General features: G+C 44.3%; 2 protein-coding genes across 4 annotated transcripts in view; one reads left to right on the top strand and one right to left on the bottom strand.

Moving 5' to 3' along the window:
* The window catches only part of LOC139760672 (ankyrin repeat domain-containing protein 40-like), a 54280-nt gene extending 36374 nt beyond the window's left edge, over positions 1 to 17906 (bottom strand). Inside the window, exon 1 of one of the 2 annotated variants that reach the window (XM_071684190.1) lies at positions 17887 to 17906. The gene's annotated coding sequence lies outside the window, so the exon portion shown is untranslated. Of the gene's footprint in view, positions 1 to 1077; positions 1099 to 17886 lie in introns of those variants that run through there. The other variant, XM_071684188.1, reaches the window with a different exon arrangement.
* Positions 98 to 19852, top strand: LOC139760670 (clusterin-associated protein 1 homolog). Of its 2 annotated transcripts, XR_011715381.1 has the most exons (9): positions 98 to 208; positions 1285 to 1481; positions 2603 to 2782; positions 3244 to 3339; positions 3906 to 4123; positions 6958 to 7108; positions 10328 to 10514; positions 13915 to 13977; positions 18942 to 19082. XR_011715381.1 is itself a non-coding variant. In XM_071684185.1 (8 exons), the coding sequence occupies exons 1-8, from the start codon at positions 187 to 189 to the stop codon at positions 19205 to 19207; spliced, it is 1317 nt and encodes a 438-aa protein (XP_071540286.1). In that variant the 5' UTR covers positions 98 to 186; the 3' UTR covers positions 19208 to 19852. The 2 variants fall into 2 exon arrangements, 1 of the variants encoding a protein (XP_071540286.1); XM_071684185.1 differs by lacking the exon at positions 13915 to 13977 and having other exon boundaries at positions 18942 to 19852.

The following is a 19852-nucleotide window of genomic DNA, read 5'->3' as shown; positions in this document are numbered from 1 at the left end:
ATCTAACACAAGGAGTTTATCTCACATAATGCACTATATTCATATACAACACGGAGACGTTTATAACAATATATAAGGGAAGCTACTACTCTCGTTTCCATGGCAACAACCTGTACACAAATACCGTAAGTGACATGTCAGCTGATGACTTGACGCAGGGATTTTGTCTAGCTTTCCAAAGGCAAAATGTCTTACAGAGAGTTAAGAAGTAAGTACCACGCCAACATCATATAAATCTAAGGTTAAGGAGAACCACCGAAGCCTCGCATGAGTAAGATTGAGATACTGCACTTCACACAGGCTGTCGAAAAATTGGAGAATGTGATCATCACTGGAATTTGTTTATGAAATGTAAAGAAATTGAACATGAAAATTCTTATGAGAGGTCTTATGGCATGAAACATTTCATATATATATATATATATATATATATATATATATATATATATATATATATATATATATATATATATATATATATATATATACTTGACCATCGAGATACAGGAGCCTCCAGAACCGTGGTTAGGTACGCATGACAGTTATAATATTGAGTTAATAACCTTTTTTTTGTACTATACATAAGAACTTAAATAAATCAACCGAATTCTGTGTATACCCTGTACTTATTTTTGTCAATTACTAGTAGTTACAACATCGCTGACTACAGGAATTGTGAATGAATGCGTGTAACATTTAAGCGATACAAATTCAAGATATCCAGCATCCAAAATTAGTTCATATAAACCCAGCAGTGATTACGCAATAGATGGAATATTCGTGTGTATACTGTTCGGGAAAATTTGATAAGTGTAAAACCCTAGATGGTAATTACCTGTAGAGACAGATGTCAGTGTGGAAATATATCTAAATAGAGATATACGAAGAAATCTGCAACAGAATGAAAATGTCTCAGAGTCTAACCATGTAAAGATTTTTTTTGTTCATTGATGAGATACATTACAAAAGAGCTGATTTCTTGTGATCATGATCGGCCTGGTGCTGTTCAGTTGTTTGGCAATGGTCATTATTGATATATCAGTCATTAGATAAAATACATCAAGGAAGCAAACTAACCTTAGAGAACCAGGCGTTCCTGCCCTTTGCCAGTGTGCAAGGATGGGGACCCCAGTTCTGTTATGAGATAGAACGGAGTATGAGTTAACATATCAGTAAAACCTATCAAAACAAAACCGAAACAAGTGTAAACAAATGTTAGAGAAATATGTTTATCAGAAAACGGACAGAAAACTGGCCATTAATGTGAGCGTTACAACATTACAGACTGCGCGGAGATGCTGCGGGCGCTGGGCTTCAAGCGCCTCATCTCTGTAGAGAACTTCAGGAGCCCAAACTTCCCACTGGTGGCCGAGATTCTCGGCTGGCTGGTGCACCGGTTCGACCCTAATGCCGACCTACCCACGGACACGGACACAGAGCAAGACAGAGTCATATTCATCAGATCCGTCGCGCAGTTTATGGTGAGGGGAAGATGGCGTTCCTCCAACGCAATCTTGAACTTCACTGCACTAGACATGCGCCTTTCTGACTCTACACTCCAAACAAATACAAGTCGCATTCGCACGGCTGCATTCAGGACAACATCCAGTTATACACACTACCATAGGACTACTAGTGGTGCTCAAGACGATACTCAGCACACCTTACCCAGACCAGAAAAAAAAAGAGAATCATTACCACACTTCATGAGCTTTAGTTCTGGCTGATGGTCATCGTAGGCGTCCTCGCCTTGTGTGACACGATAGCAGTCTGTCATACCCCATCATAACCACTCACTCATCCGCTCTCCAAGGCTTCCTCCCCACGGCTCCCTACCCTCCATACTAACTCCACATGGCTTCCTACCTCGCATACTAACTCCCCACGGCTCCCTACCCTCCATACTAACTCCCTACGGCTACCTAACCTGCATGCTAACTCCCCACGGCTTCCTACCTCGCATACTAACTCTCCACGGCTTCTTACCCTGCATACTAACTCCCCACAGCTTCCTAACCTGTACTTGAAACATACACTAATCCCCTCCCCCCACCCCCAACAGCTTTCTATTCTGCATAACCTCCCCTTCCCGTCATCGTAGTTTGCATGTTAACACTCATTACATGTCTATTCAAGCACGACAAACATGTTTACCTTTTTAACCACATCAACCACTCTACTAAGCGAGTTTCTGATGTCTTTCACTATTACAAACAGCCTCGAAAGAAGCCAGTAGTCTGTTGATGTTTGAATTCCTTTGTATTACCATGCATAATCTTATCCATTTCCCGATTTAGATTTGAGCCTTCTCTGCCCAACATCCCACTGCAAACACTTTTTCCAGTCACATTTTTCTATAAAATCTCTATGTAATCATATTCTCTCCAAACGACATGGCGCTCCCTCTTAGCTATTTTCCCAGCCTCCTGTTGTGGCGGATACGATGGGTGGGCGGGCAGGCGCATTCAGCTTTACTAAACTGTATCTATCATCTGTTGATTAGGAGCTTATGATGTTGTGCTCCAGAAAATATCTTTTAAGAACGATCAAGTCTCCTGTTGTCACTCTTTCCTTGACTAATTGCTCACCCCTTCCGCTGCAGGCGGCCAAAGCGCACGTCCGCCTCAACACGAAGCGCCTCTACCAGAGCGATGGCTACGCTGTTCAGGAGATCCTTAAGGGCCTCAGCCTCCTGTACACCTCCATACAGAACAACCCTGAGAGGGAGGACGCCTTTGATGACCAGTCAGAGACCACCCTGAACTTTGACGTCACAAATAAGGTATTCACTAAAAATTTCTTTATTTAGCTATCGTGTTTCATACATCCCATGACGTTGATGTCTTTACTGCTTGTCTGTACCATCCGTTATTCAAAAGGAATGACCTAAATCGTCTCTGACAAAAACACAGAATGAATAAGGAGAAAGTAGTTTATATATATACATATATTTTTTTTTTTTTTTTTTTTTTTTAATTTTCCAAAAGAAGGAACAGAGAATTGGGCCAGGTGAGGGTAGTCCCTCAAAGGCCCAGTCATCTGTTCTTAACGCTACCTCGCTAATGCGGGAAATGGCGAATAGTTTGAAAAAAAAAAAAAAAAAAAAATATATATATATATATATATATATATATATATATATATATATATATATATATATATCAAGTGTAGTTGCTACAGGTTGGTATATTATCCGGTATGTTTTGGATGAGGCTTTCGGTTGTCAGCTGGTATGCGTTTCAGATCTCCGAGCTGAAGCACATCAGGTCACTTGCTTCCGAAATCACCAGCCGTGGCGCCACCCTTTACGACCTCCTCCGACGGGAAGTCGACCTCAGGGTAGGTGATGTGATCTGCGATGAAATATTGACTTCAAGGTAAGAGATGTGACCTGTGACAAGTGGTTAATCTTAGGGTCGGTGTGTGATCTGTGACGGGTGGAAGACCTGAGGGTAGGTGAGGGGTGCCAAACAAAGGACAGGAATAATTTCAAAAAAGACCTGAGGACCGACCGTAAGGGAAGCACTCTGCGGTTACTGTGTCTCGTAGGAACCTATCTTACACCTTGAGCATGATAATGTGATCCTTGAACACTCGGTACGACCCTAAAGGATCAGATCAAAGGTCAAGCCATACCGGAGGATCGTACCGTCCCGTTCAAAGGGTTGAAATGTATCAATACATGTAGGTTAGGTTCGGCCTCTGGGTCTGATGACATGTAGTATCCCAACAAGCAGCACTAAGTTGCTGATAGAAAACATTACATACTTCATTCTCGACACCGCACACTTAGGTTCCCTCTAGACCTTAGCATAATTTGTTGGCACATCAAGTAATGGGCCTGAATCGCCACCGTAGCCCATTTTCTTAGGAGCTTTACTAACAGGTGTTGTCCTTGGGCGCAGGAGATCCGCACCGGCATCATCAACAGACAGCTGGAGCTGACGGAGGTGGAGGCGGGGATACAGTCGGCCATACACGCCTGCGAGGACGAGGTCAAGCGCAACCAGACAGCCATAGAAAACGTGGGCTCAGATCAATCCAACCTGGAGGCCAAGATCGACAAGAAGAAAACGGGACTTGACCGGGGACAGAAGAGGCTAATCACCTTAAAAAAAGTCCGGTGCGTCACATACTTTCGTTGTTTTCATAATCAGTCTTCGGTCAGGGATGAACTTACTGAAGAATTTGTTTATATTTCTAAACTGGATGGCATTTAATGGTGACCAATAACCAAAAATAAACGAAAGTAAATCGATGATTGCCACTAAAAAACGATTGGAAATCTTGGTGTAAGGCAACCTGTACTGTGAAGACAAGACTTTTCTTTCGTGTTCAGGCAAGGCGTTTTAACTCACCAGGAATGTGTGTGTGTGTGTGTGTGTGTGTGTGTGTGTCATCGTAAATGTAGATATACACCACTAAGCCTGCTACGAGGTGCACGTGCGGTACTGCCGCGTGTCTTGTTCACCATACCATGCCCATGTGTCGCACGTGTTCACCATCACATCACTCTGGTACACTCTTGAAAATACTTCCATTTTCTTTTCAGTCTACTGATGTACTACCTTGAGTTACTGTGACTTGTACATTATTCCCTGGGCGAGCAACTTGTGATCCGTAACTTGCGTGTATAATTCATGCACATGCATAGTTATACACCGATGGATATCATAGTGTTACTAATCAAACAGATCCTCATGATGTCCGCACAGTCAGCATTTGGCTATTTAATCTCGTTCTAAAAAAATATTCGTAAGATATTTTTTTGAGTTAATGAGTGAAGCGATGTCTGGGAGGGGTAGATCCCCGACCCCCTGGTCGACTCGGTCCAGTGTGCCAAGTGTCATGATCTCATTCCAGGTATGAGTTGCCTGGCACCTGCCTGGCGCTGGGATTTCTTTTTTCACTTTGTTCTTGGCTGTGCGCTGGCACTACGTTCTGTCATTCACTTTCACCAATGGCGGTTTACGGTCATACATTCCATGTAAAATGGGATTGGCGAATGGTTCTTCATTTATGATTGGATGTATGTCCTTGAAATATGCATTCCACCTGTGGATTCGGAGCATGAAATGTCGCTGAAATGAGTTCAGGATGATGACCCTCCCTGTGATGACCTCTGACAGGAGGGCACAGGGCTGGCTCAGGCTGCTCTTACCAAGCTCCAGTCTGTCCCTCTCATCTTACTGTTTGTTTCTTGATGATCCTTTCCATCCAGGGTACGACGCCGCCCAAGACGTCTCAGTACAGGTCCAGATTAGGTTTTATTGTTCCTTTGTGTGTGACACGTGTAATGATGTGGGTCGAGGCATTCGCAGAAAATTGCATGCTTATTTTCTTGAGGCGATCTGCTCGAATGAGATCATAAGCGAATATGTGAAACATTACGTTAAGTTCTGCAAAGATTACTTCTTTCGTCCAATGTGTTCACTGAAAGTCTGAACATCTGTTCCGCGTCCCTTGACGTGGCTCTCCCGTCCGGCTCCATGACTGACAATATACTTGTCTTCATCTCCCCGGCTGACGTTCGGCACGCCTGCCTATTTCGAGCTGACTCTGATGTTGGCGGCATCCCCAGCAGTACGCTTCATGAAGATTCATCCTTCTCGTAACTCTAGGCGAGGACCCACGTTCGTGCCTCCTTGATGAGCGTATCTCCGCCTCTCCGTTTTTCGTTCTCTTTTATTCTTTTCGTTTTACATGATTTTTGGGGTTGGTGAGGTGGCTGCCCTCGGGCCACTCAGGGTGGGTGCCCTCCTCACGGAGATATTTCCTGATGCATATTTCCTCTTGCTTTGATCTACAGTCTGGTAACTGTGTCATCATAATGTAGTATAATGATTCATCAGACGGATCAGCAGTGTTAGAACAGAGGGTATACTCTGTTCTCTTGATGATGTATAAAGGTGATGAATCAGTAGATGTTTGTGATTACTATTTATAACACGGGGAGCGTTTTGCCCCTTCTCTTAACACTGTGCATGTGCCACATGTTTACTTTCATGTGTCTATGTAGACTACAGACACACACCCAGCCTAAGCCTTATATATCGGCCAGCCTCGAGAGGAAGATTGATAACTAGGTTGTTTGAGGGCCGACTGCCACGCCCAAAATTCGAGCTCGGATGAGCTCGTGCTTGTATTATGGTTAGCGACGCTAACCTCTATACCACCTGTAACTCATAAGCCCGTCTGTGTGTGTGTGTGTGTGTGTGTGTGTGTATGTGTGTGTCCGTCTGTGTGTGTGTGCGTGTGTGTGAATACTTACCTGTTCAGGCATACAGGAGAGGGAATCCTACAAACGTGGGGCTCCACCTCTCATGTCTATCATACAAATTCCTGACCCTATCACTCCGTCCTGTCCTCCCCTCGCTAGACCCTGGGGCCACTCCGCCTCACCTCTGTCGACTCAACTGTAGTAACGCACCTCCTCAACAGACGCTGGTGCCTGGTACCCTCGCCTCACATGGGAACCAATTGCTCGTTCTACACATTCATCATCTATGATCATCATTTTGGCATAACAGACTTGATCAGTCTTAAAGTAATGACGTGTCTTTGACGTCAGGCTAACGTATCCATGACGTGTTCCAAAGTTTCGTAACGTCTGTGACGTGTCTCTATTGTCTGCTACGTATCCCCGACACATTCCGACGTCTGTGTCGTGTCCCCGACGACTCTAATGTCTGTGACGCATGCCTGTTGTGTCTATAACGTCTGAGACATGTACATGACGTGTCCCTAATGTCTTTAAAATCCGCGATGAGTCCCTGACTTGTCTGCAACATCCGTGAAGTGTCCCTGACGTGTTTTTAGAATCGGTGACGTACCCCTGACGTCTCTAACATCAGTAATGCGTCCCTGACGTGCCTGCAACATTGCTTCTGACCTGATTGAGTAAAAATAACGTATTCGTGACGTGTAACGAACGAGTCGTTTTCGTGTCCCCTACAGACCCGCTTTCATGGACGAGTATGAAAAGCTGGAGCAAGACCTGAAGCGGCAGTACGAGATGTTCGTCCAGAAGTTCATCAGCCTGTCGTACCTCGAGAACCAGCTGGACGACTACGACAGACTCGAGCAGGACAAGATGGCTGAGAGGGAGGTGAGTGTGGATGGGGGTTGGGGGTGGGGTGCTGAGGTTGGTGGGTGGTGAGGGTGCTGAGGTGGGCGGGTAGTGAGGGTGCTCAGGTGGGCGAGTTTTCAGCTCTACAAATATGGGAAGAAAGAAGGAACCAAGACCATTGTTGTTCAGAGTACCGGACACGACACAACACTACAGCATAGCAGCAGCTGAGTTCTGTCATGACGAGCTGGCAGGGTGGGTACTACGGACCTGCAACACAAGGCAGGCAAAACCATTAATCTCGATCTTAAAGAAACTGTCACGACAAGAGAACAGTTGTGTGGTGACGTCATCTTTCAAGGCGGACGAAATGACATAGTTAAGATGCCAAGATCTCACACGGTCGGCACTAACTCTGTTAAGAATCTAAACTACTGAGAATGACTGAAATCACTCAGATTGTCCTTCTTGTGCACTAAAAGGATACGTACAGCTCACGCTTGAAAATCCTGTAAGGGATTTATATATCTGCACTCAGAAATGCTTCTCACTTGGCAAAAGAGGTATGGAAGACTTTGTAGAGTATCATGTATAAAATCATGAAGTGCATTAAGTATACTAAGAGGAAAAGTGTAAATTTACGAGACAAAAATTGATCTAATACACATTCTGCAGTCCACAAGCACAAGTTAAGTGAAGACACCAGGTTGCGTCCTGAATGAGCTTCCGTAACAGTGCACCAGACCAGCCAGGACGTGTTAGTCACGTTAACTTGCTGGCCACGTCCTCGACTGCCCGTGGAGGAAGAAGATCTTCCAACTATCGTATGGCATACGTAAGGTTATCTGCAGTCGGGATGGTGTTGAAGGTGGACAGCACTGGTGTTGAAGGGTGTTGGGGATGGTTGGTAATGATGAGGGGAAAACGTTAGGGATGGCAATGGAGGTGACTTGTGAAGATGGTGAGAAGGAGGCGAGGACACGCTACTGGGGAGCTACCGTCCCTGTCGTGCCTCCTGGGGGCCTTCGTGCGTCTCTGACGTGCCTCCTGGGCACCACCCTCTTGCGACCTAGTCTGATCCCTGAGCGAGCACAACCGACAGGCAGGAGCCTGGGGGTGACAGTAGGCCACCTGTAAAACTGTAGAACCAGTCCATCCTGCGGCGGTGGCCGGGCCTCCCGGGGTATTTGCTACCTAAGTTGGTGGAGGAGGCTGGGCAGCAGAACGAGCCGTCGTCGCTCTTGTTAACGACGCGCTACCATGTGAGGTTGTAGTTCTCTAAACCAATCGTCCGTCTTGTTAGTGACGTCGTCGTTGTTGTTCTACCGTCCTTGATGTCATCGACGATGTAGGCGTCCGTCCTCGTGAATGTAGTTCTCCGTCGTCATTATACTTTGTTGCCTTTCGTGTTGTCATCGTCATCGGCCACAGTTGCTATCATCGCCACGTCCTCTCGGTTGTCAAGAAGCTTAATAGCTGATGCATCGTCCAAACATCTCACGCGCCGTAAACTTTTCCGTCGTAATTATGTCAAGATATGAGCGAGTCTGGACACCTTCCCAGGAAGAGGCCGTGCGAGCACGCACCTGCAGAAGGAGCCTCAGAGTATCCTAGAAAAACCTTCTTAATGATTAGTTAAAGTGTCCTTAAAGGATGGTGTCGTTATAATAGAACATAGATTGTGCTTTTACAACCTTTCAGCGGTCGGGCAACTAGCAAACGCTGAATCGCCAGCTTCTTTGAACAGTGGCCTGTTTAACGTAGACCATCTTGTATGGGACAGTAAAACAGGACAAACTAGTAGCTGCTGATGCTCACAACCATCTAACACCCTCCGTGTTTGTAGTTTGTTAACAGCAGCCGCCCAGGCAACCGCTACCGTCCTCAGTCGTGTTGTGGTGATGCTCGGGACCATCTTACATCCTTCGCGCCCGGATTTACTGGTCTTACTACAACTACAACACGTTTCCTAAGTTTCATGTTAATTTTTCTCTTTACTTTCCCCTCTCCTTCATTTCTAGTACTTTTTCTTTCATTTCTTTTTTTCTGTATTCTATTTCTCTCCTGGATGAGAAGTCGTATACGTAGCCAGAGCCTCTGTCGTATAAACACTCGGACAACTCACGTAGCGTCAACAGTCATCGCACAACAGACGTGAGAAGTAATAGGAAAGATCCGAAATTCTATGTTCGTACGTCTTTGGCGACTTGACGGGTTCAGGATGGCGCAAGTCTGGGTAGGGCAAGCAGATCAGGTGGGGCGGGGCAGGCGGGTCAGGTGGGGCGGGGCAGGGCGGAGATTGCGTGTTGCTGCTGGTGGGATGGGGAGGAACCTGGAGCTCACAGCCACATACGATATTTCAGACCCTCCAGAAATAGTTCTTCTTTTATAGTAACAGGGAAATTAGAACTCGATATATCATTGCCCACTTTCCTGCAGACCTCGGTGGTGCTTGTTATGAATATTTGTGTTACGCAGCATTTGAGTCGGTTGTGATCAGGTTGTATAAACAGACACAACTTAGGAACCATGTATGGTAGCATTATAGAACCAAAACTCAACAGAGAATTTCCACTAACCTAACCATACACTCTCCCTTGCCTTCTTTCCCTGAAGAACGCAAACAAAATTTGAGCGCCTTACATCCCCAAGAACTTGACGGTCCGTCAAAGTTCTGATTTCCTCATCATCCAGCGTCAGAATTCACCCCATTATTAGGTATCTGGACAACGGTAGCCGAGTACCGTAGTTCAGGGGTCTTGCGGAGCCGCATACGTGACCGACACCCCTGTTTGCTGATCAACACAGCTCCGCCACGTGGATCCTCCTGCCTCCCCCCCTAGACGACAGCAGGAGAGACACTGTATTACCTGTACAGCTGCTGAAAGTGCTGCCAGGGTGACAGGAATCCACACATCAGCAGCCGAAGGGAGGAGGCAAAGGCAAGGGTGAGGGTGGACAGAGCTCAAAGAAGTTAGGAGGGAGAAGCCATAGAGTGGCGGACAAAGGTGAAGATGGTAAAGGTGTCAAGAGACAAAGATGGATGGAGGATAGGGAAGGAAAGGGACGAAAACTGTAGCGTCACAGTAAAGAGAATGAAGCCAGACAGATGAGGAGAATAGGTAACCTGGGAGAGCGATATTCCTATGAGTCCCCGTGGACTCATAGGAATATTGCACTAAATATAGATAAGGCAAGCAATTAGTAGCAACACCTTAACTTGATGTATGTGACTCGTGTGTGTGTTATCCCTGGCAGTCGGCGACGCGGAAGATGCTGGAGAAGCTGCGGACGGAGGAGAACCGTCTGACCAGCGCCGGCGAGGATTCGGACGACTCGGACGATGATGACGATGATGACGACGATGACGACGACGACGAGCTGCTCAAGGACATGGCCAAGGAGAAAATGCTGGATAAACAGGTCAAGAAAAATTCCGAGAAAGGTAAGTGATGATGATGATGATGATGATGATGATAGTGATGATGATGATGATGATGATAGTGATGATGATGATGATGGTAGTGATGATGGTGATACTCATGATGATGATTACGATGGTAGTGGTGATAATGGTGATGGTAGAGATGATGACGATGATGATAGTGATGGTGATGATAATGATGAAGATGATGGTGCTGATGATAGAGATGGTGGTATGACTGGTGATGATGGTGACAGTGCTGACGGTGGCGAAGACAGCGGAGGTGGTGGAGTACTGTGGTGGTGGTGGTGGTGCACTGTGGTGGTGGTGGTGCACTGTGGTGGTGGTGGTGCACTGTGGAGGTGGTGGAGTACTGTGGTGGTGGTGGTGGTGATATTGGCGGGTTGATGATGGCAGCTACGGTGACGGTGGTGATTATGCTGGGTGGGTGATGGGCGGGTTGGTATTGCCGGATATCTGATTATGTTGATGAGGTAGGTGACGAGGTGATAAAGATGGTGCCAGTGGTGGGAGTGGATATGGTGACAGTGGCTGACTGGGTGGTAATGACATGGTAGATGGTGAGTGATTCATAGTGGTGACGAGCGAGTTGTTAATGCTAGTGTTAATGACAAGAGATCTGGCCATGATGGTCATAATGGGACACCTTTAATATTCATGTTGATCCCAAGATGGCAGTGACCACAATGATCGCTCCAGTAACGGAAGTAGTGATAGCTACATAGTCGATGATGGTGAATAAGTGTCAATGGTGAATCTTGTAGAGGGTATCAGTACAGAGGAAGAATTACCATAGACCAATATGACCAAATGCTACTACTCCAAATTCTTATCCCGCCTCAGTTACTGTCGATGAGGATAACTTTACGAACAAGTCGTTAAAAAAGAAAAAAAGCTTAACAATCTCATAATCAAGTAAAGGTTTGACAGGATGAATCCAAGACTCATCCATAACATTTGATGTATGGTGTAGGTCTTTGCTTTCTAAACTTCCCTATCTTGATTTCCCTCTGATCTCTCGTGCATACATTCCCTCTGATGTCTCGTGCATACATTCCCTCTGATTTCTCGTGCATACATTCCTCTGATCTCTCGTGCATACATTTCCTCTGACGTCTCGTGCATACATTCCCTCTGATGTCTCGTGCATACATTCCCTCTGATCTCTCGTGCATACATTCCCTCTGATGTCTCGTGCATACATTCCCTCTGATGTCTCGTGCATACATTCCCTCTAATCTCTCGTGCATACATTCCCTCTGATGTCTCGTGCATACATTCCCTCTGATCTCTCGTGCATACATTCCCTCTGATGTCTCGTGCATACATTCCCTCTGATCTCTCGTGCATACATTCCCTCTGATGTCTCGTGCATACATTCCCTCTGATGTCTCGTGCATACATTCCCTCTGATCTCTCGTGCATACATTCCTCTGATCTCCCGTGCATACATTCCTCTTTTAGTCGGTCTTCTTCATAGTCGTTCACGGAGAGACTTTTTCCCTCTTATCCCATCAACAAAGGTGTCTCTCAGGGGGTCAGTCTGGTTACCTACTCCTCTTCATAAACGATTTTTTTTCTCTTCAAATTCCAGCCTTTTCATTCCTCCGCTGATGATTCCACGATCCATACTTTAACGCACTTCACCTCTCCTCCTCACTCTCGCTAGCATTCATACACTTTCTCGTTCTGAACACATCTCTTAGTTCTGATTACTACAATACTTCGAGACGGGTAAATACTGAGTGTCAAAATTCCGTAGAATTATGAGAACCAGACATCAAATGTGGCACTTAGCAATGGACTAAAATCCGTGTGAGGTGCGAGGACGTCGGTAATGTGCTAGAATGAGCGGCTACAACGAACGCCCAGCGTCGCCTGAACCTAACTTCGTCACGAGATAATGTCATCGTTCCTCTAAACAATGTCGATGGTCGGCCGTTGCTTTACTTGACGTGGTTGTCATCTCGTTTAATGAATGGTGACCGTCCGTGTCAGGTAGGCGTAACTGACAACTCCTGCCTACCATTCTTGTATGTTGAAGGTGGAGAACTGTCCCAGTTCTGCCGTATGTCGCTAATTATTCTCGTTTGCTTGACGTGGTTCATTCCTTTTCTAGAGTGCGCGTTCCAGTCCTTATCTTGTCTGCCTGACAGTATTCACAGTCCTCTGTCTTATGATGGTGTCTTTGTCTGTCTTAAGTGTTCTTCATTTGGTAAACTTGATATTAACAGACATTGTTCGTGAACATGAATGACTGTAACTCAGTTGATCACCTGAGATAGTTACAGTCTGACGGGCATGGTTCACCATACGCGAAATAATCATGGATAATATAATGTTCTCACTTACTAATACATACTCAGTGAATACGATGCAAGGGAACAAATAAATCTTTAAATTGACTTCATTCAAAAGATTAAGAAAATGTCATGAAGACAACTAAACGCTATTTTAACACCAGATTCAGCATGAAAAATACTTCTTATAAATAGATTTTAAAGGAAATCTATTTTTCATAGAAAATTCTAAAAATTCAGTTTTTTTTTTTTTTTTTTAGCTCAAAAACCCTTTTGTTTCAAGATTGAAAGATGAGATATTCAAACACTTCTAAACTTGAAATAATCATGAAAAATATATCATAATGCTCTCAGTTACCGATACATACTCAGTAAACTAAGATGCAAAGGAACAGAAATAATTTAGAATTGACTTAATTCAACAGCTTGATTAGGTGTGATTAAGAGGACTAAGCGTTAATTTAACACAAGATTTCTATTCAGCATGAAAAATACTTCTCATAATGTTTTTCAAGGAATTTTTTTTCTGAGAAAAATACCAAAAATTAAAGGCAATAGTTACAGTGACCTATGTAGGGTATGGCGGGTAGGACAGGTGCCCTGGGAGCCACTTGAAGGAGGGCGCCACTCAATAGGTTTGTCTTTTGACATATGCTTTCCCGATTGACATTTCTAACAGTCTGGTTTTGTGAGACAAAAAAGAAACTCGCCTACTTTTCAACTAGAGTAATGTTTTGCTACTATCAGTTGCATTCCCGCTTCTACGTTACAATTTTGATCAAATAAGTCTTTAGCTTTAAGTCTTTAAGAGTTTATATAAATTGAAGTTTTTCATCAAGCCAGGGGCGCAATTTCAGTGCTTGCCATAGGCGGCATTTTCCCTAGATACGCCCCTGCGTGGACATGATTGACTGTTCACTGGTGAATGTGGTTGAATGTTACTGTCAGATATACATGGTTGACTGTTGGTGTCTGGTAGACTTGATTAACTTATTGTTTTACTGGATGCACTCGAGTATTCCTGGGTGATGGAGATGGTTGTGATTCTGAGTGCAACACGTGAATATGACCCCTTAACAGTGTGTATGTCATCCACCCAGGTCTCGAGTAATCGTCAGGAAGCGCCCCGGAGACTTGCGACCAAAGAAGGAAAACCGAATAAAGTAATATAGAGTTCTGATTTCGGTTGAAGGTGTATGACTGACAGTTCACTGGTACAGACACGGATAGATTCACCTCATGGCTGTTCTTCAGTAATTAGCTATCCTTATATCTCGTAGGGAAATGTTCATGTAGCACTTATTGGCACTGTGTCTTAATCATTGGCACTCACATGTATGTATTCCTCGTCGTAGATTATACGTTACTTATATGTTGAGACACTTGTAAGTTCGAAGGAAGTCGTGTTGGAGGACAGAGCTTTGCACAAGTAGTTAATTAGGAGAGGGTTGGAGCCTGGGGCCAGGCAGGTTAAGAACTGTACAGTGCTGTTCCCTGGGTAGAGGGCCGGGAGGGAACAGCCCCCTGGTGGCAGCGACCCCGCCACCGTGGAAGAGCCACAACCAGTACTGTCATCTTTGCTGATATATGTTTACAGACGTTACCGTCATACTGGTACACACTGTACATTTTGTTAGAGTCAAATGTGTAACTGTTACAACAACTAATCAGACTGCGAGTATTATAACACCTACAAAACTACACGCTACGTACTTCTTGACTGAGTTATTCCTGCACTACTCATGTTGTATGACAGGTCACAATGAACAAAATAAACGAATCACATTAGGAAGTCATTATTTCGTCTTACAAAGTATCTGAAAAATAACAGCAAACTTAATCCAGTGACCACATCTTCTAGACAAAGAACTGTTTATAGGATCTTTTATTGCCACTAAAACTGTACCATTAAAAACAAATTAGGTTGCACTAAACGGGTTATTTATATGCAAAGTACCCCGCCAGCAGTGGCAACCCTTCTCCCAGGGCAGGACACACACACAAGGGTGTCCGTGGCGTTGTGGTTAACGCTGCTGATCACGAATCAGTACGGAGCCTGCCCTGGGTCGCGCCTGCGTGGGTTCAAATCGGGCGCGGCACTCGGCCCACACCCAACCAGTGTTCATTTTCCCTTTAGGGTAGGTCGATTAATGGGTACCTGGCTTAGGCAGCGGTGTGTGTGTGTGTGTGTATGTGCGTGTATTACACACGTAGGAGTGAAGACAAGACATATATATATATATATATATAGGTTAAGAAGCGGAGGAACACGAGCGTAAAACTCTTCACACTTAACATAAATCGTAACCACGTAATCGCCACAGTGCCAAACTCTCTGTACTGTAGAAAGGTAACTATATACCAGATATCCCTCATCCCAGGGTGGCAGTGCGAGGCCATACGGCATCGAACCCATTCGAACTCGTACTGGCCGCAACAATAACAGCAAACATCGTCAATAACGAACAAACTGTATCTATCAATATACACGAGTAAACACTTTGTGTAACCTCATTTTTACAAGCAATCATCCCAGTTTATCGTTAATAATGATAATGTAGCATCCATACGAGCTTTACACAGACCACATTTGAGATAAACTAATCATGAAGATCTTTCAGTCAGGGGACGACCATACCTAGAACCAGGACGGACCAACAGCACCACCAAGCAGGAATGTTCTGTGCCTCATTATTTCGTTTTGCTCCGAAACTCCGACGTTCCCAAACTGTGTGTCTGATCAGCTATATGCTTAACCTTCTTCCACGAAATCTAGGGCAAAGTCTTCGCAAAACTGCTAGAAGTGTAACACAGATGAAATCTGATGCCGCCTTTTGCTAACCATGGGACAGTCTTATTGGACATGTAAAGCATCGTGTTTTGATATCAGAAGTTTATCTTGAATAATAGTACACCAAATGATTAGGTGAATGATATTCTTTTGTACAATAGTTTCTATAACTTTTTCAAAGTTTTCTATACAAAGTATTTAGCAGAGAATAGGATGAATTCGAAAGGAACAAACTGGTTGCGTGGCTCTGATTTTTCTTTTGTTAGAGAAACAAGGCAGTTCTTTAAATAAGAATACTTCTAACAAACAGTAACTAAACATATCAACTAGAATTACTGATGTTTATATAGCGGTAGACGGAGAATGACAGTTGAATTTTCGATAAATAAGAAATGGCCAGATAGTTATGAATGGTGACGGTTGAAATTGAATGGTAGATAATGATGGTTGAAGATTGAGTGTTCGGTAGCAGTGGTTAATGACGAGTGGAGGACGATGGTTAGATAGTGATGTATGTGGTGGCTCGAAGTCTGGATAGCAATGGCAGTGTCAGTTACATTGTTATGGGTGGATGGTGAAGGAAATACACTGATGATTGAGAAGTGATGCGTCAAGAATGAAGGGTTGATTGGTGATATATAGAGAATGAGGGACAGTTACAGCTTGACAGTGACATTAGATTGTGATGAATGGAAAGTGAAGGCAAGAGAAAATCAGTGAGATAGTGACCAAGTTAACGATGGCTGGAAAGCGACGGTTTGATGATGGTGATGGAGAGAGTTCTGGTAGATAATGAAGGGTAGAGTGATGATGATGTCTGCTGGTGATACCTTACAAAGTGATGTGGAAGATAAGTCAGTGAAGATGGAGTGTACCACCTGACCGAATCATTAAGGTGAGGGGTACCCGCTGGCCACCAATTTTCCTGCGTTTATGAGACTCGTAAAAGGTCCATAATTACAGTCCTTATGTATGGCGAAGGTTGGTGCTCGGGTCTCTCTATAATGATGGAGCAGTTGCTCAAGTGAGGCCGGGCGCTCAAGCTAGAGGTCGGTGCTCGGATGAGAGGTTAGCGTCCTCTTCCTGAAGGACGTTACTATCCCAGTCAGTTGCAAGAGTGAGGATCTGCTTGACAGATAACGCCATCAGTGCCTCACAGGGTTAGCGAGATCCTGCTGTGTCTGGACTACGAAGCTACAGAGGAGCTACTGTTCGATTCTTCACCACTCTGTTGGAGACAGTTTTGCCACATTTCTGCAGCATTCTGTTGAAGATATCTTCTCTTCTAGTTCAGCATCTTTCTGTTGGAAAAATACTTTCCCTCCTAGTTATGCACCATTCTGTTGGTGAAGTACTTTCTGTCCATACCATTCTGTGTAAGTACTTGTGTTTAAATTTCCTAACGTTGTTGGAGAACCGCCACTTTTACACCAGTTCTGCGTCAGTCTGGTTGTGAGGTGTTGGTGTACCTGCATCGTGGCCCGTTGCCTCCGGAGTTCGAAGGAGTGCCTTCGGACCTTCACAACAGAACGCGATAGCCTCTCGGCCAAACCCTTTGGAGATGCCACGTGAACACTAGTTAGTCTTCCTATGACCATACCCCGCTCCCTTTCTTTCCTTTACAAGCTACGTATTTGCATGTTTTTCCTCCAACAACGACGCGTACATCAGAACCTCAGCCACCCAGACACAGTGACGTCTCGAGTTCGCTTATAAGCTTTGATGATGAAGTAATATCTTATGCTACTTGTTATATAAAGAATCAATGTCAGTTCGATCAATAACGAGTCAATAACGCCAGACGAAGGGTTACAAAATGAGCACCGTAGCGGAACTATACAGCAACGACACGATAACATTTGAGCGCCAGAGGAATAGTGGTGTTCACGTGTTATAATTCCTCCGTAAGTACAGTCGATTATGATAACGGTTCGCCCAAAAAAATATGTGGAAACGATTCCAATAATTACAATTACAAATTAAATCAAATTCACTAAACTGCAGTGGGACAGACCATCTGGTCACGCCTTGCACAAGTAAAGTAATAAGTCGAAGACTCGACCCCTGAGCCACCAGCAATGACACAGTAGCCAAAAATACCTCATGAAATCGTATCAATGTCATAGTCGCAAACATGGCAACAACGAGACAGTTGTTACCACTCTGAAGATACTGTGTACAATACACACACACATATATACTCTCTTTACTAATATGAAACATGTATTGTTCACCCATTAATATATTCTCATACACACAGATAATGGTAAAAAATGCTTACATTGTGGATTCAGGCTTCCTTTCCATCAGTAGGAACAGGCTAGAAGAATCTGCAGTCGATAATTCTACTGAATATTATCAGATTTACGACTTGAACGTAGAAACAAAATACACACCACTTTTCCAATGTACGACAAAGTAAACCATACATCTCTCAATATCACTTCATAGTTCGATGTGATTGTGTAATGCGAGAATACGTTCACCTGTCGATGTCCCGCGTGACACTGACGATAGTGGGCGGAGAGCAAGCGAGGGCGGAGTGATACCCACTCACTGTGTTGTTATTGGTCACAGTGAATGAATGTGACAGTCTTTAGACAAGAGCTTACATGCCATCATTGAGTAGAGTTTTCGTTCAAACAATGGGCCCATTTAAGTCGTTATTAATGTACGATCATTACATTTACAAAGTCCCGCGTGACCAATGTTGAGGTCTGATCAGAGGAACTTTAGTTTTGGCTAATAATTAGAAATCATTACCCACTACACTCGTGTCCAGAGGCGTTCTTTTTTTCTCACGAGTTTCTGGCCATTTAAGTTGATGCGATGAGATCTACTGTATTTTCATATATTTTGGTTACTGCATTCAGCATGTTTTCTCGTGAAAGTACGACTGATGTCCCCACAATCTGTGGGTTTGGATGAGAGGCAGATTCAATAGCAAAGTGTGTAGGTAAACCGTAACATTCAAGTTTAGCCGATATCTTTTATGTCGATACCGCCTTCCGGTCGGGAACGGGTTTTCAATTAAGGTCACATACGACATGTCCGTCTGCATTCAGGGAAAAGGTTTACACTCTGCACTCACAGCTTACTCAGATTTAATGTTCATTTCCCAGCCATCCTAGAACCTGTGTTGCTTGACTTTTGTAATCCTTAAGTAGAATTAGTGTAATTATGTATCATTATCGGAATATCGATGTAGATACGTTTTCAGATAATTTTTCCTTTCCTGATATTTTGATGTTTTACGGCCCAATACTTCCCCTTCTTCCCCTACCCTCCCTTATCTATAATGACATCCGTCCTAAATCCATGTCCTCTACCACGCAGGTGGACGTCGAGTCTTCGGCAGCATGACGGGCGACCTCGACTCAGAATCCTTGGACTCTGACTCCGACCTCAACCTTGACGGTGCCGGCGACTCCGACCTCGACGGCACTGACGTGGACCTCGGGGCTCGTCCGGAGATCGTGGGAAGCGGAGGCGGCGGCCGGGGCAGCGGGGGAACGAGCATGGCTAACGGAGGAGCGAAGCTCAAGGGACCCAGAATGAGGGCGGCAGCGGGTCCTCCTCCTGACGACGACGATGACTTCTAGGGAGGAGGAAGATGTTCGTGAGGAGGGCAGAGCGGTGAGGTGTGGTCGTGATAAGCGAGTGGTGGAGGCTACGTTGTGTTGGCAGTCAGTGGCACATTGATAAAGAAATGAGGAATTCTTTCGTAATTATCAAAATGTAAAGGAAACGGTTCTTTATAGCGAGAAGTGAACTGCAAAAGCAGACATTTGAGGAAAAAATTTCGAAATATGTGAAAAATAAATGAGATTTTTAATGAACCAAAAATCTGAAAATTACAAAATTGTGAATTCAAAAGATGTTAGTCTTGACATTTAAGGTTTAACAAGCAGATTCATATGAAAGGTTGAATGTTGGCAAGACTGCACGAGAAACAGCTAATCTATTCACAGGATTATATCATAAATAGTACGTATGTTATGCAGCACACTCAGGTGCACACTGTATATATAGTTTCTGTTCACAGCTCATGATATCGATTGATTAAGCAAAAGAAAGCATAGGTATTGTGTATATTGGGTCTTACTTAACATAGTATAACAAATCATCAAAGAACTTGCGAAAGAGTTACGTAGATACTAGGGAAAGTGAACACTCATAAGATGACATCATGTAACAAAAGTATAATAAAAGGAGAAGCAGAGCCGTGTGGCTCAACGTCTGTGTGA

Source organism: Panulirus ornatus, chromosome 37, assembly GCF_036320965.1.
Source record: "Panulirus ornatus isolate Po-2019 chromosome 37, ASM3632096v1, whole genome shotgun sequence".
Classification (NCBI taxonomy): Eukaryota; Metazoa; Arthropoda; class Malacostraca; order Decapoda; family Palinuridae; genus Panulirus; species Panulirus ornatus.
Note: the sequence above shows the minus strand (reverse complement) of the source record. Positions and strands in the feature narration are given on the sequence as shown.

What these genes read in the sequence shown, in the direction of transcription:
- LOC139760670 (XM_071684185.1), top strand. Translation starts at nt 187, where the DNA reads ATGTCTTACAGAGAGTTAAGAA. An exon ending in GATCCGTCGCGCAGTTTATG is followed by an intron (nt 1,482 to 2,602) that starts GTGAGGGGAAGA and finishes CTTCCGCTGCAG; the next exon opens with GCGGCCAAAGCGCACGTCCG. An exon ending in ACAAGATGGCTGAGAGGGAG is followed by an intron (nt 7,109 to 10,327) that starts GTGAGTGTGGAT and finishes TATCCCTGGCAG; the next exon opens with TCGGCGACGCGGAAGATGCT.